The sequence below is a fragment of the Pleurodeles waltl genome, chromosome 5, assembly GCF_031143425.1.
Source record: "Pleurodeles waltl isolate 20211129_DDA chromosome 5, aPleWal1.hap1.20221129, whole genome shotgun sequence".
Classification (NCBI taxonomy): Eukaryota; Metazoa; Chordata; class Amphibia; order Caudata; family Salamandridae; genus Pleurodeles; species Pleurodeles waltl.
Window position 1 is genome coordinate 193037789 of NC_090444.1, and position 27602 is coordinate 193065390.

General features: G+C 42.7%; 1 protein-coding gene across 5 annotated transcripts in view; it reads left to right on the forward strand.

Annotated features, from left to right (window-relative positions):
- ESRRG (estrogen related receptor gamma) overlaps positions 1 to 27602 on the forward strand; it is a 661632-nt gene that overhangs the window by 510734 nt on the left and 123296 nt on the right. For all 5 annotated transcript variants that reach the window (XM_069233890.1, XM_069233887.1, XM_069233886.1 and 2 more), the window contains one exon: positions 13717 to 13833. In XM_069233890.1, the coding sequence (XP_069089991.1) occupies positions 13717 to 13833 (117 nt within the window). The remainder of the gene's footprint in view (positions 1 to 13716; positions 13834 to 27602) is intronic.

Sequence of the window (27602 nt, forward strand, 5' to 3'; positions counted from 1 at the left end):
TGCGCTATGGTGCAAGAGTGCCTGCATTGCAGGCAGAATTGTTTTTGTGCAGGACGGGACACCTTCCTGCCTAAAAACAATCCTCTGAGGCTTGGTAAATCTGGGAACGTGCCATAATCCATGGGTGGATGTGTTGGGACATCCATGCTCCACGCATGTAAGTCCATGTATCGACACAGACCTCTACAGTCGCTCATGATGCGGTGCTCCCAACCCAAGCTAGGTTGCTGAGCTTGAATCTTAGACTGATGCCCAGCACCAACTGCAAAGAAAATGAATGACCAGGCTGGGAGAATGAAATAATTAGAATCTCTGCATTGTGGGTCCTACACAAAGCTGCAGAGGTATTCACAAAGAGCGACATCATTCTCATCTTCTCACAAGCGTCCCCGTGTGTAGAAATATGCAAGATCCTTTTTCATCTAGGTGTTCAGTTTATATCATTTAGGAGACAAGTGAGCAGAGTTCTGATTCATGTCAGACAAACCCTGAGAATGTTACATCACAGATACCTCTCAAAAGGCAGAAGATATTACAACTGTTGCCGATTCTCCTTATGTTGATGATTTCATCAGGTGCTCTTGTGTCAGGTTTTAAAAGATGAGGTTGTTCATTGCGTTTTGTGTGTGTGTATGCACGCACACAGCCAACGGTTTAAGAGTTTAAGATTAGTTATAGTTCGTAAAATGCTATTATTTCCTATACAAAAGAACTTAAAGTACACAAACATTATTTGTGTATATATATTCTATGTAGATTATGCCTGGTCGAGTTGAAGCCTGCTTTGCCCTCTTGCATCTGATGCCCACAGGGCCCAGCATTCCAACTCGACTGCTTCCCAACAGGTTTCGCTCTAATGGAACTATTATGCATATATTTTAATGAAACAAGGGAAGGTCTTCCCTCATTTTTGGATAATAAATCCACACAGGATGCGCTCAGTCCCTTTTGGACACACGTATTTCTCTGACTCATCTCTTTGCATGTGGTCCATATCAGTTCCATGTATTGGCATCTGGGAGGAATTGGGAATATCATTTATTTCAGATAATATACCTTTATCCTAAAGGACAGCAAGTTTGAAAGTTGTGCTTTAGCCATTGATTTTGAGACTGAGGGGACAAAACAATCTAATGGTTCGCAGCTTCCGCAAAAGCTGCCTATCTTGTGCCATCTCCCCCAACCCTGTCCTTTTCTGGAAAGCATAATTAGCATCAACAGGCTGGGACTGACCAATCTGACAATGCCAGAAGGACTGCTCCAAAAGACTAAAGTGGGCTGTGCTTCTGCATCACTGAAGGCTGGTTTTGTAGCCTTAAAATACCCCATTTACCCCTGACTTAACCCAACATTCCTGTTGGTGATTAGCAACCACATTATCTGGAAAGATGTCATAAAACCATATACAGTTGCTCACCACCATTACTATCCCAAACTACTTTAAGATATGCCAGTTGCCACAAATCTTTCCAAGAGTGTACCTGGATTCTACAAAAACAATGTCGCAAAAAGTTGTGAATCTGTTTGTTGCCTGTCTGGCTTTTGTTTCTTTCCAACCATGTTAAATTCATCACTACTAACATGTAGGCATCAAGAGTTATTGACATTTCATGTTTTGTCTGCCCCCCACTCCTCTTCCAAATTAACATATTGTTTATTTTGGGGACAGGAAGATTTTATTTGCTCATACCTTTGCAGATTTTTTCTACAATTGACCTGTACTGTGTTGCATCGATTAAGGCCTTTATGTATATAACTAATTGTTTGATGTACAGTGGTTTTTGCATTCCAAAACCAAAAATGTACATCTAAAAATATGCTCACTTTAGCTGATTAAGTGAACTAACCTTGGGTTCCTGAGTATTGTGCTACTCGTCATAAAGCGCTTCAATCCCTCGCCAGGGGTAATAAGTGCTAAAGTGCTATATAAATCTACAATTATAAATACAATTACAATACGTCCTTCTGGTCATTTTATGGCCCCCTAGAGAGATGTTCTGTGTCAAACTGTACACCAGTAAACCTGCGTGCATAGTCTATGGCATAAAAATGTATATAGGTCACTGATGGAAAGACACAAAAAATGAGTGTGAGGGCTGGGAGTCACATGAAGTTTGCTGAGACATAACATATGGAACATTTAGGTATGTGGGCTTCCTCCTCATGGAAACCTGGTTCAGCTGTCACCACCCTATGTCACAGAAATGGTTGCATATCTGAATTCAGTGTCATTATTACTTTGTTGTCATAGCTTTGTGCCTGAGTGAGGGTGGCAAAATAAAGGTTGGTGAACAAGGCCACTGTAGAAATTTAGTAGCTACTCACCGTATTTTGCTGGTGCTCTTATCTTTTATGCCACTAGTACTTGGGTCAGGAAGACCTTGTTTCTCCATTGATGATCGCCACTTATTCATTTTTATTCAAGATTTCACAGTTAATTTTAGCTGTTTGCAAGAATAGATATGTCCGGAATGATGGTATCTAAAAATGTCTGTGATTTTTCACAGTAGAGGACTCCTACTTTGTGTTTACTAATTCTTATTTACTGGATTTTTGTATTTGACATCTTATTTGATACCTGTTTCTAGAGTTGTTAGCTTTATACACAAAGCTGTACATATTTGCTCAATTTGAAATTGATTCGACTGTCTGACAATTACTGAACTCACTCAGTTTTCCAATTTTCAAACTAACTCTTTTCATCAAAACAATGCAAGTGGATTTACTTACTTTGAGTCATAAACATCTTATGCAATTCCTTACAGAAAGTGGGGGGCAACTATGTAGGTATGGGCCTCATTAGTTTTTTTGTCACGGGATCTAGGGATACTTGATATGACCTCATAGTAGTGATATTTTATTACAGTCTAAAATGATTAGTTTAAAAATCTAACTGTATTTCTTTAACAGTCTACCTACATGTTTTCTGTAAGCTATAATTATCATTTATATTAATATGTGAAATGGCCTGCAAGAGACCATCACATTAGTGTATTGGTGAGTGCTTTCTAAGTCCTATTTTATTTCCCCTGTGTAATGCTTGACTCTTGACAATGAACCAAGCTGGCAAAATTTGAAGATTTTAATTTTTCAGAAGCAAGGTCAGGTATCCAATGGCATGATAACTGATAGATGTACTGAACCTGCACTTTAACCAAGGACAGAAGCTCCTCCATCAATGCATGTACATTCACTAAATGACCAGGGCTAGTAGAAGTGACATCATACACAATCTGATCCTCCATTCTCCCCAGTATTACGCAATTAGCCCACAAAACGTCTCTTGCTTTCTGTTGAGGGACTAAAGGAGTTATGTAGCATCAAAAAACAAATATCGCTGTTTGAGCCCAGTTTACCTTCTGTTACTGCCCTGGCTTCAAGACCTATGAGGCCAGGGTTAGCAAGGGCAGCGGTACTGAAGAACAATCCAGAGGTAGCAAGTGCTACCCCTTAATACGCCTAATTTGTGTCCATGACCAGATCGGTGACAAGGCAGTGTTGCAGCATGAGGAAAATGGACCCCTCCCATCCTGAAGGGAATCCAACCTGTGCCTACGAACTTCCAAACTGCTGGAGTCTCTCGTGCCCAAATTTAAGTGATGAAATACATGGAAGTTCCAATGTAGGAAGGGACACAGAGACTAGGTTCCTCCTGATGCCAGGGATGCATCTTCTCACACAGCCATGTCTGTGGGGAGCTTCAGCAGACATCACATTTGTTAAAAGGAGAAGGACTGTTCCTTCCTTTAGGGTCAGGTACTCTAACCATTCAATAACAAATAATTGTGTCACGCAGATAAAGCATGGACTTTCATTAAATATCCGGTAAAAACGCTCAGCATGGAGGTTAAAATAAACACTCCTTGACTAAAGTATATTACACTACATGACAGGGAATTAATAGAAAAGCATAAAGGACTCAAAAAGGCAGCGTAGGGGAATAGGCGCGTCCTTGCCGCCGCCGACAGATATATTACTTCTGTTTGAGGATGTGTGTGGGGAGAAAGGAGCTGGCATATATTTTTATTTTGAAACGTCATACTAATGTACATTATTCAGCCCTTTAACTGCCAGCTGTAAAAATCCATTAAGCTTCTGAAAGGAACATACAAATTATCCGCCGGCAGTCCAGGCAGGGGTTTTGCATATCCTCTGTTATTCTATTCAGTTCGCTTGCTGCAAGATTCTATTAAGGAATAAGTGAGGAAATTATATTGCCTACCAACTAATTGTACAAAAGACTTTGAAATAAGTAATCAGGGCCCAGGTTTTTTCCCTGAAACCCAGCCAGCAGAAATTATAAATTGCTCTATCCTTCTTGTCAGGCTGGTGTCGTGAGGCTGAGCGGCCATGTTGACTTGGCCCCCGCTGCACAGCAATCTGTGTTCCGCCGCTTGACAGTGCGGGGAAAACTTGGTAATTGGGTTAATTTTAACTGCCCCGAAAACCATCTGCACTCAGCAACACTTGTCTCTATCAGATTACGGCCTACGGTGCTTGTGAATACTTTCCATCTAAAAGACTTATGGTGAGATAATGAAGTAAGGCCATTTGTATGTTCTTTAGGAAAGTTTAGTGCTGCTCATGGAGGGACTGCATGCTAAATATGGGCGGCATCTTGTAATGTCAAGGTTGGGAACATTGAGTGCTGGTCAGGGGTGTCAGCTAATGCATTAACAGTCCTTTCTGCTTTGAGAGTTGCTGATAGATCTAACAATCAGGGAGCGTTACTACACAAAAAGTGCAGTCTATGCAAATACCATACGAGGGCTGCAATTTGGTATCCTTTCTGTTACTCTACATGCATAGTTTCTGCTTCAGTGACCCTCATATTCATTAGTATTACCTCATTTGCAGAGGGTGCTCCTGGTGCATTTGAGTTAATCCACTTTGTCTCTGCCCGTTAATGTTAAGGAACATATGCAGGATCACATGGGCCCCTGGTGGAATTGCAGTATATTGGCTGTCTATGGAGTGGCAGATGCTGCCACTGCCAGGGGACACAATGGGATTAGGAGGAGGCCTGATATACTCTAAGGTCATGTGGTGGAGTCACAGCTGGGTGTGCTTACCACAAGATTAAAGAAAGGGTGAGCATACCTTTTCAGATGATTTTGAATGCATTTGTGGTTGCCTATTTGAGATCCCAGGGTAGAGCTCAGTTATTTTCATAGATGGAAAGCAAGAACTATGAACTTTCATGTTTCACTTCAGAAGACAATACAACACTTCTGTCAGGGAGCTTCAATCCACAGGCTGCAAACGCTGGTGTCATGGAGAAACCACCTACTAGAATCTGAAGTATTTTGTGCCTTAATTTAATTCCCAAAGACTTCAGAACGAGGACTGTTCTGAAGTCCCAACGAGTGTTGGGTAACACAAAGTGTTGCTCTTAGGAAACTAAGAGAACTATTAAAGGGGATTAATGAATGAAGAGAGGACATGCCCTTGTTTGTGACATGGACCCTTAACCTAGGCCAGGTCCAATACCTAACCTTATTAAACAGCTTCACAGATAAGCAGTGGAGTCCTGGAGCCCTCACCTGATATATACTGCTGGTAACAATAATGATGTAGACAATAACCCTCATTTTTGACCATTTTATGGTCTTGGATGCTATTAGCACAAGAATGCGAATAAGCATATGAGTCTTCCAGTTAGGCCGCCCCTCACTGTATGCATCCCAGCTCCATTAGCTGTCTGTTGTGGAACTATTTTAGCGAACCACCTATGTTGTTATTTATGAACACTATTCTGATCAAAATTTTAGGATGTCTCGTTCTGAAGATTTGAGGGTATGCTCTTTTGATTTATGATAGTTTCGAAAGTTCTCCTGGAAGCCCAATCACACTACTGTTGTCACTAGATGAGCATCTTTCTGTGACATTCTCGTGAGTTTGGAAATGCATAAGCCGGCTGCATCTCGCACCCTTTTTCTTATTTTTAGTGGTAAAGACCACCTGAACTCCACAGTAAAAGAGTAACTTAATGGAGTCTGTATCACTGCATTGATACATTTTGCCCACTATTGCACATGGAGTTTGGAACTATGACTGGACCCACCCGCTCCAACAGCTTTACTTTGCGTGGATTGCCCAGTTCCTCTATTAGTGAGAAAAAAAACATAAGCTCATTGCCCCTTTTTCTTGTCACTCAAAAATGTTTGCTATTTTTGTATGTACTAGCCTGTGACAAATGATAACAGTCTGGAACCAATGACAAGAAAACGTCATCGCTTTCAGCAGACTTCATTTTCACAGGCCATGCTGGGCTGAGGCAAACCGTTCACGTAGTCGGGAAATGGTTTAATTTCATTTCACATAGGACTCATAGAGGTTGTTTGTCATCCAATAGCATTTGTTCCTTAGGATTAGCCAATCGGATAGCTGGGTGGCGATGTTCGGATAGTTGTACATCTACACAACCCCTGTACTAAGTATTTGATTTGAGCATTAAAGCCCATTTGTACTGAATATTAACAGGTTTATCCACAGAGTATGTATGTATAAGCATAAAATAAAATGTTAGTTATGCTAGGTAAATCCTTACATGACAAACCATTGTGATTTGCACTCAAGACAGATGCACTAAGGGCCATCTATTTTTTGTGCAAATAATAGGAAATTTAATTGCGAAAGTGGCTTCACTGAGAGCCCTGGCATATGTTTTTTGGACTCGCACTTGTGTTGGGTGAATGGGAACGCAATACTTGAATTATTGAACATTTTCCAAGCGCTGGGCTGCTCTACAGCCTACTCTGTCAGGGCAATGAGCATTGATTAGCAGAATAAATGCGTTTTCATGAGTTACCTCTTCAATAGAACTTTAGGCTTTCCCCATATGTACAGTTCTTCGATCCAAAAGATAGTGAGTTTCCGTCAGTAGTTCAATTGATGCACAATTTGACAAATTTTTGTATACAAGCGAAACGTGCAGTTGTTCACGTTTTTATGTATATTGCCCTTGCACAAATCGTGGTACAAAAGTCCAACATTTGTGCAGATCATAGATGGTACTATGCAAGTCACGGTTGTGTATGCAGAAATATTCTGTAAATCGCTGGCACATTGTCACTATCTGGAAGAATTCAATCCAAAAATTATTTTTAGGTATTTTCATTCACCTTGCTTTTCTGTTCAGGAGAATTAACGCCCATAATTTTTGGCTCAGTTGCTTATGTTACTTTTTCTCGGACTAAACCACGAATTAAAAAAAATGCCACAGGCGTACAAAGTAGCTCAACCATCTGCACAGTCGGATACATACAAATTCACCAGCCTTACCTAAGCTAGTAAGCGCTGTATAAATACAGTTTATAGGATCAGGAGTAGAGCTGTTTCCTGTGCAAACACCCCCGGACGTAAACCATGGCCGCCCATGGGAAAAGGAAGGCCCGGATCCTGGGGTTCTGGTGCAGGGGCACAAAGGGATTACTCCTTGTATAATTTAGGAGCCATATTCATGTCAGGCCTTTCCGATCACATGAATTGATTAAAGCTTTCCTTATCCCTTCTCTCTAGTGTTATTCCACACCTACGGATCCCTGCTCGGAAAGGCTTTTTCTCCACTTTTTGTCATGCTCGCGCTTCAGGGACCTCCTTAGCTTTGCTAATGGAGGTGTAAAGTGCTCGAAGCAACAGTTCATCTTCACCAAAATGTCACTGAGGATGAATACAAGCCCAAAATGAGCGTAGGGCCGAGGGAGGGTTTAGTCTCTGCCTGCATCGTCCTTGGTTAAATACTCGACTGCCTTCCTCCCGTGGTGCCGCTTAAGGGACGCTATTGCTGCACAATAACGGTATACGGTGAAGCCATTCTCAGTACTGATGTCACCAGAAAGGTGCATGTCTCAGATTCATGAGCTAAAATGTCCTCATGCTGTGCAGCGGTCTAGGCGAATAGTCAAACCTTAAAAACAATACCAGAGGGGCTGGCATGGTCTACTGTTCCACGCCTTGTGAATTGACAGACCATCATTCAAGAATTTTGGTAAAGGAGATGTGGCCTAGTGGCTAGCACTGCTGATCTTGGAATATGGGGAGCCGTTTTTGTTTCTTTGAGGCCAGTGTATTTTTGATGGCTACTTATTAAAGATGAATAATTTATTGACACTGGGATCTCACATAATGTATAAGAATCGCTGTCACTCAATAGGACACGATTCTGAAGTCTATCTGCCCTTTGACCGCTGTGTGGTAGATGGACTAAAGGAAATTGGACTAAAAAATAGAAAGGAAACATAACAAATCAATGATGAAAACTTTACATACTTTTAAACCCAGCATACAAGTGAAAAATGAAAACATGGACAGAAAAGTGACAACAAAATAATCAAAAACATGCAAACAAAAAAAATGGCTGCTTGCCCTTAACTGACATTTACTGCATTTCACTGGAAAATAATCTACTGTTTAAACATGGGTTGGAGGTGTTAATTGAGAAAGTCCTTAGCAACCATACATCCAATGTTATTAATCCACAGGGAAGAACTTTGGGAAAAGTGCACCTACATATCCAACAACTCCAATCTCCAGGATGGGAGTTGATTGTTTGCTGTTAGGGAAGACACCTGAATAGTGGCATTACACTATGAGAACATTCTCAATTAGCTTGAGATGGTGAATGGGGAAGAAAACAAAAAATAGGCAAGAGAGCCTAATTGCACACAGATGTGCTCAGACAGTCAAAGAGTCCAGGGGTAGACAGGTGGGCAGGAAGAGGGACAACGAAACTGAAAGTCTTAGATTTAACACTTCTTTGGTAAAAGATGACAAGAGGCTGATGATCCAGACTAGTTAAAAATTGAGTGAACAGTGACCAGTAACACAGTTAACCTGAGCTGTTTATTGTACCAGAGCGCACAAGCAGGAGGGTATTATCAAGATATATTTTTGCTTTTCATCTTCAATCTTGTAGCCCTGCCCTATAAATATCATTTGTGTAACTTTTTTTTAAGGCATAAATCAATTGGATGCAAGGGAGGGGGGTGAGTGTCAGATTTTCTATCAATTATGTTGGCACATATTATTAAAATACATTACACAACAGGCATGGTGCAAGAGGAGGGCTTAAAGGGCAGTGGAAAGGTAGAGGAACACGAATTGGTAGGAGTACTAAGGTGGAGAAAAAAACAATATGTATTAAAATAACCAACATTTGTAATAACCAACATTTGTGAGGAGTTTCAAAGCAGCGAGAGGGAGGGAATGTGTCTGTATTTTTGTGTGTGTGTATGGAAAAATACCTTTAGAAATTCAACATACACCTCACCATACCCAACTGAAAGCTCCTTTATCCAACTATTTATCACAAGATATATTTATTAGGGGGCTGTAACACCCCAGACACTCCACCTGAAGCCATGCCCCTGCTTCTCTTTTTCTGTTCTCCCTGCTCACCTTCCCGGCAAAAGTCATAGAGAAAATTGTCAACAAACAACTGACCCGTTTCCTCAAGGAAAACAACACGCAGGACTCGTCCCAATCTGGATTCTGCAGCAAGCACAGCACCGAAACCGCCCTCACTGCTGCCACCGACGATATCAGGACCATACTTGACAACAGCAAAACCGTGGCCCTCATCATCCTGGACCTCTCAGCCGCGTTTGACACCGTCTGCCACCACACCCTATGCACACGCCTCAACGACGCAGGGATCCGCAACAGAGCCCTGGACTGGATCACCTCCTTCCTCACCGGCAGAACTCAGAGAGTCCGCCTCACTCCATTCTGCTCTGAAGCCACCAAAATCATCTGCGGCGTACCTCAGGGATCGTCCCTCAGCCCGACCCTCTTTAACGTTTACATGGTTCCGCTCGCAAACATCCCCGATCTCACAACCTCAACATCGTCTCATATGCTGATGACACCCAGCTGATCCTCTCCCTCACCAAGGACCCTGCCACAGCCAAAACCAACCTCCACGAAGGAATGAAGGCCGTCACCGAGTGGATGAAGAACAGCTGCCTGAAACTGAATTCCAAATAACAGAGGTCTTCATCCTGGGCTCCACCCCCTTTGCATGGGGGCGAGTCCTGGTGGCCTGCCACACTGGAAACCACACCGTGACCCACCGACCACGCACGCAACCTGGGATTCATCCTGGTCTCATCACCATCAATGACCCAGCAAGTCAACACCATCTCTTCCTCCTCCTTCAACACCCTCTGCATGCTTCGGAAGATCTACAAATGGATCCCCACTGAAACCAGAAGTACGGTCACCCAAGCCCTCGTAAGCAGCAAACTGGACTATGGCAATGCCCTCTACGCAGCAACCAAGGCCAAGTTTCAGAAAAGACTGCATCGCATACAGAACGCCCCCGCACACCTCATCCTGGACATCCCCCACCACTGCCACATCACAGCCCACCTGAGAGACCTACACTGGCTCCCCATCAACAAGAGAATCACGTTCAAACTCCTCACCCACGCTCACAAGGCACTGCACAACACGGGCCCAGAATACCTCAACAGTGGGCTCTCTTTCCACACCCCGACCTGACAGCTTTGCTCTGCCGACCTTGCCCTCACCACTGTCCCACACATCCACAGAACGACTGCCGGTGGCAGATCATTCTCCCACTTCGCCGCCAATACATGGAACACTCTCCCCACCCACCTGCGACAGACACAGGACCTAAATACAGGAGACACCTCAAGACATGGCTGCTCAAGCAGTAGCAGCCCCCCCCCAATGCCTTGAGATCCTGAGAGGTGAGTAGTGCGCTTTACAAATGCTCTGACTGATTGTTCTCTTTGTTTTAAAGCAATGCTGTGTTCATTGAGACTCACTTCCTACTTTGATATTTGCCTTTTCCATTGACCTTCCCTAGGAAAGTTTTGAAAATGTCCTCCCAATATAAAATCACCAAATGCATTGCCCGACCAAATGGAAGAGGCTGTCGGCCTAGGCAGTTTGGTCTCCCCATACATAAATAGTTTTGTTTGTGAAATTCTGGAGATTCTACCACATTTGATATTAATTATGTTTAAATGTGTATGTTGACAATCTTTAGCTATTTGAGTGGTATGCATTCGATTTTAAAACATCTAAAATACCACCTTCAACATCACAGCAGGATTGTTCTGGTCCTCATATAACCTCGCATAGCTTGTGGACTAAGATTAATACAAATCGAGGAAACAGCCTATTGGCTTGAACGTATACAGAGAGATTTAATGATCAAATTAGGGTATGAGGTCTCCTGTTCATGAAGGCTGAGTGTGCAAACTAATGACTGATGATGTCCTAATACACAAAAAACACAAATTGTAGACAGACAAAGAGAATACTTTGTCATAGGCTATGAGGTGATTACGGCACGCTCGAAAACCATGACTACAAAACTGTGGAAGGTGACCTAGCAGGTCATCTGAAAGATTGAAAGAAGTAAAAGGATGAAGTGAGGAATGCAGGTACATGCAGGATAGAGATTAAGAAACATTTAAAGGAAAGTTGTGGTGTTCCTGTATGCTCCTTGGAGTAAGAAAAAACATTCTGTACAGTGGAATCACCCATCATGCAGTCAGTGGCACCCCGTATTGGCGCAGTTACTTTAATATGCCTCTCCTGAACCAGTGCTTTAAAATGGGCAGCAGTGGCCGGCTTTATGCTGGTGGCACCCGGTGCGACAGTCTTTTTTGGCACCCCCCCACCCCATGACCACCTCCTCGTATGCACTCACTGCCGCCCGGCAAATGTGCCCCTCTTTTCTCCATAGCACCCCTTTCACATACATTAATTTGTTTTAAAGCACTTGTAAAGGCTGACTTTTCTAATCCACTCAGCTATGCACATAAAATATAGTTCTGTTCTTTGCAGCAGGCATATTAACCCTCTAAGCTACTTTATGGTGAGTCAAAATTGCCGCTAGACAAAACTCCCATCTCTCTCCCTAGCAGGAACATTGATCACAAGAGTTATCTTGACATTTTAAACACTTCCTGAAAGCTGGACGCACACAGCAGGTGCTTTTAAATCACAAGTTTTGTAAGTCATTGCTAAACACAGCCCCCCTGAGGTCAGCGCCCCCCAATCCAGGGCAGTACCCGGTAGTACCCGGTGCGGCCGCACCGCTCACACCGCCCTAAAGCCGGCCCTGATTGGCAGGTACTGTCTGGTACTGATTACCTGCACTTTTTCAATTTGAAAGGGAGAGTACCTGCACTTTTCAACTCTGCTACAATACATTTAATGAGAAGGCTAGCACTTCCTGGGAACAAATAGGTACTCTGATCACAGTACAAGCACTTCTGTATTTCCATTAAACCACTGTCCATAACGCAAAGGAGCCTATATTAGGTTGTTGAGATCACAAAGTATGAGGTATGTACAGCCCTGCTACCTCACAGAGCCTTTGTTGTGTACAGAGCACATCCAGGCTGATATACGATTCACACAAACCCTCCCCTAGCCTCTTGTGTGGCTGTAAAATACATCTATTTTATTACTTTAAACGTGGTAGGATGCAACGCTAATTTAGTGAGAGATCTTCTGATGGGTTTATCTAGCCTAAGTTACACCAGCCAGACCTCTTTATCATAAACACTTAACCCATTTTCAATAGATATAAGTGCCTTAAGTATTACTTCCTGGTGAATTAGCCGCTGCTGAGCGTTTTAGTCTTTGTGCTAGGCTGCAATCCGCTAATGTGATATTTAATGAGGAGGCATCAGTCTGGAGAAAGCTAGTCAATATAAATCAGTGTTTACAAAGTGTGATTAACTCTGAAATATTTCATCAATGCCCGGGTCCCAGGCAGACTCTATGCTAATTACCAGGCTGCGCACATGTTCCTTGGGGGGTGGGGGGCGCGGCCGGACCCCGAGAGCACCGAGCACGGAAGAGCGAGATTGCAATTATGCGTGGACTGTCTCTGATGACAATTTATGCATTTGCTGCGATGACCTCCCATTTCCCAAGGGGCCAATAAACAGAATGCATTTTCATTAAGATACTAATGCACTTAATCACAGGGGGAAAGGGTTAGGAAGTAAAGCGCGGCCTTTGAGGGAGGATATGACAGTGCTGGTGGCGGAAAATGCTTTATGCAAAAGTTCAGCCTATATGTAGACCTGTGCTGCCTTGTGACCACCCTTTCTTGGACAGACTGGGGTGTTGAAAAAGAGGAAAGGTCGGGAAACAGAGAGCAGTTCACTTGCAGGGAGATATTCGGGACTAATCTCTACATAGATGATGATACTTCCGTCAAAGCAATTTTTTCAATTTCAAATGGTATATGCAAATATGAGGTTCTCGCAACCCTTTTCAACCCAACTAAGTACGGCAAAATAACTTGTTGTTTTAAGTAGTCTTAAGTTATTAAGCTACCTTGAAATTAAAAACAGGGCTTAAAAGATTTTGCTCATTAAGATAAAGACATTTAGAATCACAACTGGGCTCGTGGTATTGTCTTCCCATTTTCCACTAGTGGCAGCGGGAAGACTGCAATCTTCTGCATTAATTTGCCTTGTAGAAAACAGTCAGACTTGCTTTAGAGGCCTAGCTTTCTCCAAACAATGCCTGCGCAGCAGTTTCCCCAGCTTGGCGCTCAGATGTCTCTATGGATTAACAATGTGGCGCACCATTGCAGTGCCTGAGCGGACTGATCCGCTGAATCTCAGTGATTGTGTTAAAGCTGTTCTTGTGACAATACCTATTAATTGTGGGTTCTTTGATTTCTCTTCCCCTTCCCCTCCTCATATTCTGCTGCAGGTAACATAGAATACAGTTGCCCAGCCACGAATGAGTGTGAAATCACCAAGCGCCGACGCAAGTCCTGCCAGGCCTGCCGCTTCATGAAGTGCTTAAAAGTTGGCATGCTCAAAGAAGGTAAGCCACCTATCTAAATATGTCAGCAAATACTGAAACACTCACAGATACCACCACAATTATAAACTCACCCAAAGACACTCACAGAGAGATGCATATACATATCCAGACACACACAGACGCATACATATAAACACACATAATTACCAACACAAACACAGACACACATACACACATACACACACACACACATAAAAATGTAACAATACTCAGACAGGGACACAAACAAGCTCAGAGAGACACACAAACACATGCACATACAAGCACACAAATACATATACAAAGCTAAGCACAAAACACTCTCACACAGATACACAACACACATTTATTTACAGACCATCACTTGGACACGCACACAGATACGCACACACACAATGGAACTGCGAGGGTCTTGAAAAAACCCATAGCTCGAAGCATGGACATGTGTGCACCCACAGGTGAACAATTTGGTAAGTGTTTTGCCCACAGTGCAAACAATTAGCTTTAGATCTTTTATAGAAGACAAATAAAAGGTTTTGTTTTGTGTTCTGACACTTTTCTGAAAATTCCCCTTTAATACTTGCATTATCCAGGTCCTTCCCTCTTTGACAGCTATGCCTTTCCTGGATTCTGAAACTACCCTATTGATTCCAGATAACTCTTGTTTGGGGAAAGCTGAATATTAAGCAACAAAAAAAATCCATAACATTTAAATTTCTAATGAACCTAGCAATGTATTTCCCGCACCTTCTTTTCACAAGATATCAGGGATAAATCAATTGCACCCCATAAAAGGAACTATCAGGCACATCCCAACAGTGTTTTTCAATGGGACATGATCAAGGAGCTATCCAATATATATCACTCAAGTTTGGCGCGTCACCGCTACGTAGTGATGCGCTGTAGTAAGGGAGACCATTCGCCTTGCACCCCCCTTGCACCACCAAATAATTCTTAAGCATGAAATGACTCTACAGAGTGAAGGCTGGATGGTGCATGCTGTGCAAAGGTACAGTTCTGCAGCCCTGAATATCTGCTGTGTATACTAAATCCAGGAGTTGTAATGTGGCGTCTGAGTAATACCTATAAAAGTACTTTATTTCCCAGCGCTTTGGAACCCGTAAACATTAGAATGCATTCATTACATGAACCACACAGGAGTTCTGTAAACCATGATTTAGAAAGAAACCAGAGGAAACCAGTATAAGCAGAATATGCAAATGCCTTATGGCTTCCTTTAATATTGTTCACATCATGAGTGTTTTACACATTGTTACTGGGCTCCAAGTGCAGAGAAATACCATATTTTGCTATTTTTAAGTTCCCATGACAGTGCAGTTTTACAGACGTGCCATCGATCCCATTCTTTCATGGCAGGTGGATGAGAACGCATTATGGACCAGCACCCTTGGAATAGTAGTCTAAGAGCCGGATGTATGCACGGGCAAGTCGCACATAGTGGGTGCACATGCACACTGTGACTTTTGTGGCCTTCCGTTCATTTTACAGTGCATCCCACGTACTAATAAGTCACTTTGCAAAGTGCCTATTTGCAAAGGGTCGCAAAATCACCTGTCTAATGAATAATAATTAGGAAGTTCGCTATTTGTGACCTACTAACATTGTCTGAGAATGCAGTGATGGCTTGCAGTATACCCAAGAAGCAGCCCGTGTCCATTAACGGAACTGATTCTGCTTTATAAAAGTGTGTTTCCCACTTGGGAAGACATCGATGGGAGCCAACAGTGGTCCTCTTAACCACTGCGCGCTTCTCAAGAGGACGCCTGACACAAGTCCCAACGGGGAGGAAATCCTTTGGCATGGCTTCCCATTTGGGAAACTATCCCCATCCCTTCTTGTAGGTCATTAACTTTGCAAGAGTTTGAAACTATAATTGGCATCACAAACCATGCATGCAAAGCATTACATATCACATTTAGAAGGGGCCATCCCTTACACATCCCATCTGAATTGCAATTTGGAATGCCACACCACTACTTTTTGGAGTATAAAGCACTCTTCTGACTCGCTAAGGGGGTGTTTCACAATGCAAAACTCTCCTTTGCTGTCTCAAACCCTGTGAAGTTGTGAATCTCAGTGTATAAATCTTCAAAAAGTGTTTTGCACATCAAGTTCACAATTGTTTGGATGGCAGAAAGTTCAGTGGAATTCAAATGCACACCCGAAGTGTATTTTCTATTATGAGAAAGTGCAATTGCTGTCTCCGATTCGGGGTAGGTGACCTCAGGGTGCAGATGTGATGTTTCTTTGGAGTACTTTGAAGTATTTTGCATGCCATATCAGCTGCACAAGTTTTTGTCTATAATATATGAATTTGTCGGCGGGAAAATCATTAAGCAATATTTTAATTAGTGGCAGAATTTTTTTGTATTGAAATACGACTGGAAACAATAAAAATTCATAATGGTGCCATTATCAAGCTCTCACAGTTTTAAGTCTAGAAATTCAAATACAGCTTTTTACTGACGATGAAATCCCATAGAGTAAACACAAATAGTTTATTAGATCTACGAAATACCACTGGCAGGACAACTACCACCCACACGCTCTGTTTGTTTGCTCTTGACCCACATGAATGTGGCTGTGTTGTACATGCACATATAAAAATAACCACATTGAAAGGACACTCACTACATGGGCTTCCAAGGATGAAAAACTGCGGTTGCTTTGCTGCCCTTAACACAAACCCTGTTCCTCTGGACCATGAAGTACTTTATCAGCTTATCTTGGGTGCAAGGGTGGTTACCGAATTTGGGAAGAATGAGCAACCAACTTGCAGGAAATCAAAATAGCGTCCAAGAAGAACGTAAAGAAACAGCATTTCAGAAATGTACTACAAATGACACATTCCCCACCACATGTCAACTGGGAAATCTAAAAAATCTTTCCATTAAATATTCATTCAAAATGGAAACATCAGGCACTGAGATGAACACGCCTCTGGCCCGCAGGAGGGGAAGAGGCATCCATACTAATTGTGTTACTGAGATGGATGTGTTGCTTCATGTTGTAGGAACACAGAATTCAATTTTGTGATCAAGTTAAAATTATACAACAAAAGCTTTGTTTTCAGATAGTCACACAGTGGTGATTCTTTTAATTGTAATCTGAGTTTGAAGAGGAATTTAAAGAGTTTAGGATAGTCAGATTTCATAGAATGTAATTCAGGCGCTAGGAGCAATAGAAATAAACCGAACATTTTCTGCACATTGGGATTTGTTAGACAATATTTCACTATCACTGGTTACATCGAGATATGTCCACAAACATAAATCACTCTGCCTACAATGCCATATTCATTCAGATGTTAAAATGAATTTATTTCATACACCATTGGACCACCTTGGGCTGCATGTCTTCATTGATTTCCATGTTTCGAATGGAAAGAGGTTAGAAATGGGGATTCTAGTTGGCAGTGGTTTGCATCCTGTCCAAGCAGGGACTCTCCCTCTAGTCAGAGTAAGAGGACCACACAGCTAAGATAACCCCTGCTCGCCCCCTTGGTAGCTTGGCATGAGCAGTCAGGCTTATCTCAGAGGCAATGTGTAAAGTATTTGTACACACACGCACACAGTAACACTGTGAAAACCCTACAAAAGGACTCCACACCAGTTTAGAAAAATAGCCAATATTTATCTGAATAAAACAAGACCAAAACAACAACAATCCAACATCCACTAGTAAAGATATCAGTTCTTAAAGGTTTCAATGAGTCTTAATCCATAAGAATTAGGAGTTGTATCTTTTTAGCACAAAGTACCTGGAATGTGTTACAAACAAAGATGATGCGGGCCGCAGGGAAGGTGAGGCACAGTAAAGCAAAGTGATGTGTTGGTTCCTTACTGCGCAGGGAAAGTGATGCGTCACTTCTTTCCTCACAGGAGAGGCAATATGTCAGCTCCTTACAGGCAGGGGAGATGATGCGTTGTTTCTTTGCTCGCAGAAAAAGCGATGAGTTGCTATCCAGACACGCAGCCTCAATTCCTTACTGTGGTGCGGGGGATGAGAAATTGATGCCCCAGGGACAATGCATAGAAAATCCAGGCGCACTGTGTTGATGGAGCTATGGGGAAACAGGCGCTGCACCAATTCTGAAGATGCAAGACAAGCCCTGCATTGATTCTCCAACCACGGGTCTAGTAATGCGTCAATTCTTCTGCTGCGGCGCGTCGGTGCATGGATTATCTTCTTCAGGTCACCAGCTTACACATTCAAGGTCTCAAGGACTGGAGGTGGCAAAACTTGGCATGTCAGGACTCTCAGCAGAAGAGCCAAGGTACTGGCAGGTGAAGTCTTTGATGTCCCTGAGACTCCTCAACAGGAGGCAAGCTCAGTTCAAGCTCTTGAAGATTGTTTGAAAGCAGGATGTAGAAAGCAAAGTTCAGTCCTTTCACTCCCAGGACAGAAGCAGCAAGCAGCAGGCCAGAACAACAAAGCAACAGGCAGATTGACAGTCCCTTCCACAGCATCCAGCTCTTCTTCCTGGCAGAATGTCCTTGGTCCAGAAGTGCTCTAACTTTGTGGGGTTTGAGGTCCAGTACTTATACCCATTTCTTCCTTTGAAGTAGGCAATCTTCAAAGAAAGGTCTTTGTAGTGCACAAGACTCTGCTTTTCCTGGCCTGGCCCCACAAACATTCCAGGGGTTGGGGACTGCTTTGCTTAAGGACAGGCACAGCTCTGTTCAGGTGCAAGCTCCTTGCACCGCTCTAGCCAAGCAAGATCCCTCAGGATATGTAGGGTACACCTCCGCCCCCTTTACGTGACTGTCTAGCATGAATTCACAAACAACCCAACTGTCATCCTGACCTAGATATGTATTCCACAACCAGGCAGAGGCACAGAATGGTGTGTATTCCACAACCAGGCAGAGGCAGAGAATGGCTAAGCAAGAAAATGTCCACTTTCTAAAAGTGGCATTTTCAAACTTACAATTTAAAAACCAACTTCACCAAAAGATGTATTTTTAAATTGTGAGTCAAGAGACCCCAGATTCCATGTCTCTATCTGCTCCCAATGGGGAATTACACTTAAGAGATATTTCAAGGCAATCCCCATGTTACCCTATGGGAGAGATAGACCCTGCAATAAGGAAAAACAAATTTAGCAGTATTTCACTGTCAGGCCATGTACAACACACCAGTACATGCACTAACTTTTAAATAGACTGTACCCTGTCTATGGGGCTGCCTTGGGACTACCTTAGGGGTGACTTACATGTTGTAAAAGGGAAGGTTTGGGCCTGGCAAGTGGGTGCACTTGCCAGCTCGAAATGGCAGTTTAAAACTACCCACACAGACACTCCAGTGGCGGGTCTGAAACATGTTTGCAGGGCTACTCAAGTGGGTGGCACAATCAGTGCTGCAGAGCCACTAGTTGCATTTGATTTACATACCTTGGGCACACATAATGCACTATACTACGGACTTACTGGTAAATCAAATATGCCAATCACTAATACCATTTAGACAAGGAGCAATTGTACTTTAGCACTGGTCAGCAATGGTAAAGTGCCCAGCGTCCTAAAGACAGCAAAAAGAAATGCAGCACAAAGTCAAAAATAGGAGGTCAGAACCCAAAGGTTTAGGGATAACCATGTCAAATGGGCCATTTTCAAAAGTGATAATTTCAGAGACGTTCCATATTTCACATATCCTTAGCTTGATCTGCGAATGCTTGGAGATGCTGAGAGTTCCCAAATCACAGCCAGCATTCTTATTCAACTTTTTGTTTAAAACCACAAAGGCTGAGCACGGTTTTGTCAGAATTACAATGCTGAGGTTGCAATGTTGTCCATAACTTTCTTCATTAGAGCGGGTCAGCAAGTTTTATAAGCATTGATATTCACTACCCTATTCTTTGCTGTCATTCACACCATAACCATGTTCACTAAGTGGCACTAGGGAAGGACAGTGCTCTTTGGGCCTGAAGCATCAAAGGATTTTACCCATTTTATCCACAGGGTTGATAAAAAGGGCCTTGGCTCCTACTACGCTGTCATGCACCAAAGGCAAAGGTTACCACTTTTTCCAAGTTCCTTGGCCCTTTGTTGCCCATGTGGCCAGCCCGCCATTTCTGATTGCCTGTATAATCTCTTGGCGAGTTTCCGCTTTATACAGTGCTCATTCCCTGGCTTATGAATATGAATTATTTTTTTCTTTGAACTGGTCCGGTACATGTTGAAGTGTTCCACATTACCAAGTTAAGCCTTTTGTAGTTTTTTCAATCCTGGACATAGATCGGGAATGGCGTTCTTTAAAACTGTGATTCTTGTTGAAGCTTTCTCTTTTCACTGTGGCTGGCAGCAGTGGACACATCTACCAGTTACACATTTTCAATTGTCTCCAAAACGTTTGGCTCCTGCAAATTCTCTTGTAAATGCATCTCAGTATATCCAATCAGAGCTTAGATACACAAAGGCTCACAGACATTCGCCAGCCTGCCAACCAGCACTGAACAAGGAGCCCACATCTTAAAAGTGCTGTGAATGTCACCCGTGTCCCACATACGAGGGATCATGATGCTGAAAATCTATTCAAATGTAAACCTGCTCAATTCAATTTCCAGGCTATAATAGCATTTGCTTCTACAGCCTCCTCCATTGTCACAGCAGTAGCTACATGCGGATGGCACAGCATGGCCCCAAATTGACAGGCTAAATCAAGATACAAAAAAATAGTTGCAGATCCAGAAAATAAAATCAGGTTTCAACAGCTCTGGCGAAAGGAACCTCTCATCACTTTGGAACCAAGTGCCAATGAATATCTTTGTAAATTTAGAAATGCATTTGGCACGCAGGATTGTTTGCTTACGCTGAACAATCTTTGACATGACCTGCTCCCTATGCACAAAGGGTATATTTGAAAGACTTTGCTCACTTACATTCATGCTGTAAGCAGGTGTGGTTCAACAGTGAGTATAGCAGTTTCGATTATTTGACACATTAAAAGATGGGTTATGCTGTGTGATTTGTTAGTGGGACATGCAAGAGCTCATTTCTCATCTGTAAACTATTGAGAGCAGTGGGCATTAGTGAATGATAATGACTTGCAATTGCCAATGAATGTTCTTCCCCATGTCTTCACTAGAGGCCGCTGTGACTGAATGATACTTTACACAGGTTGTCAGACTCGCTGGCAAGGGTATGTTCTGCTGCAGTTGTTATTCATTTTCAGTGTCTTTGAGAGCGAGAGAGAGAGGGTAAAATTACTGGGAGTTGACACCTCTTGATACTCACGGAAAATAAAAACTTATTTTCTAGGGCATTTTGAGGAATTATAATTCACAGATGTTACGTCACATGTATTGTATTATGTCTATGTGACATATAATTTAAAAAGACCCTGACTCAAACACAGAGATGTTCCTAACCCCATAAAACTTTGTTTTAGAGAAATCAATGCCTATGAATTCTTAATATTAGTAAAATCTGGTATTTAGAGATTGGCTGCTAATGTCTGTAAACATAGTGTGCATTGCTCTTGCCATTATAACACAATATAGAGCCGAATTAGAAATGTGTTACCGATTTATGTTTAAGGAAATACGTCATGGTCTTAAATTTACATAATCATGATTTTTCTCAAAGAGTAGCATTAAAAACATCCTTAGATGCTCATAATGTAGTTGCACCTGCCTGAGAATGAAAATGAAAAAATGCATATACAGTGCAAGACCTAGTGACATGGCATGAGCTGTAGAGGCCTCTTTGCCTCGTCCTTATTTTTAAGCAACCCAAATAAGATGCTGAAATCAAAAAACTGAACTCCTTGCATGTTTACATTCATATTTCCCAGCAGCACATTTCACATGATAGCAAGTCATCGTTGTTTTGCCCCACAAACATTTTAGTAGCATTCTTGTTGAAACCCTCTCAGGGTAACGTTGTTTCCAGGACTTTAATCTTAGTCTTCTAGCTTCATATGCCTTCAAACATCAGAACAAAGGAAAAGATAAAAGCTTTATTGTTAGCTAATAAAAATATTACTGCACTGTAATGGTGCTGATCTTACATCTTGATAATATTTCTTATGCACTAAATTTAAGTAATATTTTGAAAGGAAAATTTTTGTAAATGGACCGTTTAATCCAAAAGATGAAAAGGCCCCAGATTGGCATTTCACATGAAGAACTCTGAGGGAATTGTACATGAAAAACAAAGTTTAATATCCTATTTTGTGCGGAATTTTGCAAACTTCCGTTTTGGGTGCAAGGTGCTTTTATGATGACGTTGGAGTCCTGTTTTGATTAGAAAATGGCAGAAACAGACTAAAAAGTCGTGCAAGCAATCTCACACAAATCTTCTCTAATTAGGTTTGATGTAAAGTACCTCCAAAATATTGGTTTATGTGATATTACTCTCCATGTTATGTCATAACATAGCACAAGTGATCATCTCTGTAAGCCTACACTTCATTTTAATGATTTCATGTATTAGGAGCAACAAATTTACAACCTGGTACTACAAATGTAATCTGTGCCAAAATCTACAAACCTGATAATACATTAAAAAATTCCTACACTTGGGTCTAACTCACCTTTACACAAGAGACACATTTCTTCATCCCATCGGGTCAAACATGCCATTTAATAATCCTCTCCTCTCTGCTCCAAGCATAAATAGTGATGCAGCATTATAATCCAAAGCAGGAAGCTACACCGGTCATTGTAAACCCGCTTTCCAAGTGACAGACATTATGTGCGGGTTTTAACAATCAGGGCCGGTGCATGCAAATTGATGTTGTCCTTTACAGATATCCCCTAATCCTATTTTAGAAGGAGAACACATACTACTCAGAGTGTATGCACAGCCCTTCCTCTCCCTGCTAGACTAACTTTCCTTCACCTCTGTCACTGTATATTACCAGGACTCAATCAGCATTTTCTCGCTCCCTTCCTGGTTCATGGTAATCTGAATTCGCTCAGTTTGGCAGGCTATGGAGTCAGAGGGCATATATTTTGTCATTAATTGAAGAAAAGTGAATGCACATTGACATTTCAGAGTGGTTTGTGCCAAGGTTGTACTGCTTGTAAACACTTGTGAGTTTAAAAAAAAAAAAATGCTTTCTGTGAATGGTGACCTAAGATCCAATTATGAGTTGCATGGTGCATAGAGGCTGGCATTACTGGGGTTCAAATGACCTATTCCGGATGATAATTCCTCCTCTTCGCCATGAAATTTCGAGTTGAAGTCCGCATAATGGGTACTATGTGGACCCAGGGGTAAATCACTAGCCCCAACTCCAGGGAATTGTCCGCCGTAATTCTCCATTTGCTCTCAGCACATGCAAATAGGAGCATGGTAAATTGTGGGTTGTGGAATTGGTGATTTGGGGGCGTCGTGGGTGTCCAGAATCTGCCAGACTCTCCTGTGGCTAGGTGGAGCAATACTTTTGGTGAAGAAACTTAGGAGTCATGCGGAGACCTGGCTCTGCCTGATCCCACCCTCCCTGCTCTGGTCAAGTGTAGTTTTACTGGGTGTGGAAACATGCCTCTTAAAATCTGGAATGGTGCTCTTGCACCCAGTGATGTCATGGGTGGGAGGACCAGGCGGCCACGTGGAAAACCCCTTTAGAGCACCCTAAGAGAATGTGAACATTTGGTAACTTCAGAATGTGCATCCTTGCTCCAGAACAGTCAATACTCTAATCAGTAAAAGACACGCACAGAGCTCTTGTGTTGCCCAGAATTTTGCAACAGAGCTTTAAGTCTCAGAATACAAAGCAAAGGATCTGTCGAGTGGATAAAGTACTAACAGATGGACCAGAAAATCTCGAGCGTTCTACAATGTTCATGTCGAATTCCACGAGCAGTAAATTTACTTCTGTCTGCTGGTGATTACGCTTGTCAAATATCTACCCTAATTACTTTTAAGGGGTCTGGAAAAAAGTTAGCAGCTCCCTCTGCTACTGTCTGTCTTTCCTGAAACTATGTGGAAGCAGTGAGTGATAGTAAAACGATGATCATGTTTTTTTTTAAGCAGGTCATTAAAGTTGGCTTAAGCGAAATATTCAATATTAGAATATTTGGAACAACTGCTACTTAAATTGTTACCTTCACAATTCGAACAAGACATCTAAGGCAATCGAGTAGTTTTAGACGGGGGTTACAGTGGATATTGAATGAGAAATGCTGCAGCTGACTAATAAATGGCACGTTGATAAGTTATTGCTGTTGCAATAAATATTAGTCATTTTAGGGTAGAGAGTCTTCCTGTTTCAGATTTATAACTGTACATTCATGAAAGTACCATTATTTTTATAGTAAAAATCAAATAATATTAGCAAACTGTTTGAGATTCGTTTTATTATTTTAATGCCACTAGACACAGCTTGGACATGTTTAGTGCACTGAAGATTTTTTTCTATACATTTTATGTTGTACAGTAGCTGAACCTAGCAAAATATTGCTTTGTGCGGAAATGCAGCAGCGTTTGCTTCTGCACTGGAGGTGTGGTGACAGCAGTGTAATTGATAAGGGGAGGCGGAGACAGGCTTGAGGGATGTCGGGGCACGTTTGATGTGGCATCTTTTCCCATGAGCCCTCAGACAAATAGCAGCCTTTCCGTCCTGCTCCCTGCCACCCATGCACACATATATCAATATGGCACCGCCATTTGTCGCAAAGTGCTTGAATTTAATATAAAGGGGGTCCCGCTCTACATCTGGAGAAGGAGCGCGTCGTGTTGTGCATCATCGTTTTTCCTTTTCCTGTTAGGTAGACACCTGCTTTTTGTGGCTGGGGAGGCTGCCTCCCTTCTACTCCAAGTACTGGTGGTCTCTGGATCGAAAAAGGAGGGGGCCGGAGAATGCTCTTATGAGGGACAGAAATATTCAGAAAGATTTGTTATGTTACATTAAAATACAATTCCACATAGCCGAAGGGGCAATTAGAATATTGTGATTCCAGCCCTGTCCAGTTTTCCTGACTTATTTATATTTGTTTTGTTGGCCAATCAGAAGGCTTCGTCCTTCAATCCTTCAGTGCTGTATTTCCTGGAAGTGTCTAACAAAATTGTTGTCTGCATTGGTCCAAGAAAACCGTATCTGTACCAGGTTTTCAGGATATCAGAATGGCTTTGGCCCTTTTGGAATAACATGGGACCCTGAAGGTCTGGGGTGAAAGACGCAATTCAACTTTATGTATTAGGCAAAGTGGGCAGCAGAATAAACCTTACAACGTTGCTTTGAATGGAATAGCACAATAAGATGAGATGTGAACACACACAACACCAGAGTGCCATCACCCTAGAAAACATACAAGTTCTTAAACCCTATTCTCTACGATGGAACTGGGCAAAGTGGTATCCCCTGGGCCTTCCTCTGTCTGTCTGCCCAAGAAAGACCCGAGCCCAGACTCCTGCTCACTCTTCATAAAGAATATAACCAGACTCACCGTCCATAGGAACGATTTGCAGGTGATGGGGTCAGAAGGCTGTAAATGTTTTAATGTCATTAGCGAAACTGAGGGGTAGTGACATTTAAATATGCCAATTTCGTAGGGCAAATTGGTCAATGTTGTACTCGAATGAAGAAAAAAGAAGTGTTCTGAATCTGCCCAAAGGTTTCAAACTAAACTTCACCCATCTCTCATGCCAGATGATCAGCCCAACGTGAGCAGGACATGGGGTTTCGAGGATTTGCAGATCTATGTGTCTCCCACTGTCCCCAGCGTTACTGTGGGGAAATACGACAGCTTCCCTTCCCTGAACCGGGAACTTCCGGCATTTGGTACAGGAGAGCAGCATTACCCTACAAAGCAGACAAATGAAAGGTTGCTAGCCCTACACAGAAGCAGTAAATTCCCTGCTACAGCACAAGGGCCTTTTGTCTCAGCTTTTTTAGTCCTAAGAAAACACCTCTTTCTCAACTTCGCACTTAGTGAAGCTGGCAAACCGTCATAATACTACGTCTGTGCATATTTGGGAGCCATTCTTCCCAAAGCTTTAAAAACTAGAAATTAGTCAACATGCATTTGCTGTATGAAAGAAAACAAGTGCTATTACAATTTCGGCCCAGAAATGATGTGTCGGTGGCCTTTTTCTCACATGTAAACAATGTACCGTCATTGCTTCGCTCGTCGTAAATTGGCTTCCCTAGTAAAATCGATTCTCTCGGCTGGCCCTCCATCTCAGAATGCAAATGCCTCAGCACTGCACCTTAAACATCATCGCTACGTTGCGCGCTAGTTTATTTACGCCCACGTGTCAAAAAGCGCGCGCAGCATCCCTGCGCTTTCCAGCGCGCGAGGTTAGGTGTCGAGGGGCTGGGGGGTTTCACAGCTTATTCATCAACATAGCAGGCAGAGGACTTGTTATGAATGCTTCTTAAACACTGCAGCCTAATGAAGTTAGAAAAAAAAGCATTTGGATGCAGAGTGTGAAGACTTCAAACACCCTGGCCCTCCCCGGGGAGAGCCGTGCAGTCAGAAGGTGCTGCGAATTGCAAGCTAGCAGCCGCTCTCGTTTTCTTCTCGTTTGTTTTGTGATAAGTTGTTAACGTCCCTCCCCGTATGCGGGTCATCTGGAATGCGTCTCCCTTCCCAGACACCGCACGTTTCATTGATGTTCCTCCTCTCCTGTCCCCCTCTGCTCGTCCCTCCGTTCTGCTTCCCTTTCTGTGGATGGAGTTTGCGTAGGTAGCCTGTTTGAGGCGATTAATTGCAGCGGTTCCTCCACATCGCCCCCTGCCGGATGAGAGTGGCGTCGTAAGAATATTCGGCAGTGAATAAGACTAGGGTGTGGGCAGTGCTTTAAATGGAAAAATAGAAGTGCAGGTACTCTGTAATAGGGTACCTGCTTGTTTCTCAGAAGTGCCGGTACTCTCCAATTAAAAGTATTACATTTTTCTTGAGATAAGCCGGTACTCTCACTTTCACAATAAAAAAGTGCCGGTACTCAGTACCGGAGAGTACCGGCCCATTTAAAGCACTGGGTGTGGGCCTCTGCTTTTTAATCGCATCTTCACCCCCGGTTATTGTTGGGGTCCTGTAGCCCTGACTGCACACGGGATACCGAACGGGAGCAGGTATGTTGCTCCCTCCCTACACTAGCGTCTACCACAAGCCGAGGGCGCATTTAATTCGCTCGCATTTCCACGTCTTTTAACTCTGGTAGTTCACAAAACGTGATGCATTGGCAATAACAGGCAAAATGAAAACAACAAAAAATGGCATCTGTCATTTCCTAGTGCTTTACACCAATGCGTAAACTGGGTGCGTTTGCCACAAGGTAACATATAACTTTCCATCATCTGCTATATTTTCGCGTCTTCATAAAAATCTGCGATTCTGCATATTTATGACGGTAGTTTTTTTTGCATGTCACCACCTGCTACAGCAGCGTTCTTCCGGTGCTATGGACAAACAGGAGGTGCTATTAGCACTGAGCTCAATTGTACTCCATTAAGCAACCGTGCAAGGATGACAGGCTGGGAACCCACTAAATTACCTTTTCATCAATTTACTGGTCCAATCATGCATCCTAAGTTGTTCTTGTGTGTAGTGGGGATCTCTGTAGAGTGTGAAGAGACAGATCCAGCTCTCAAGTCTTACACTCATTTTCCAACACATGGCTCAAATATGCAACATACCAGTTTATATACTGGGGATCAGAACATGTTTTGGATGTAGAGCCAATGGATCTGTACACACCTACGGGGTCCACCTCCCAGATGAACAGATCTCTATTCTTCATCCGGAGGTGGAGCCCGGCACAGCCTCATTTGAGTTGAGGATTGCCACCTCCGCTCCTTCTTAGCGCTACACCCTGCAA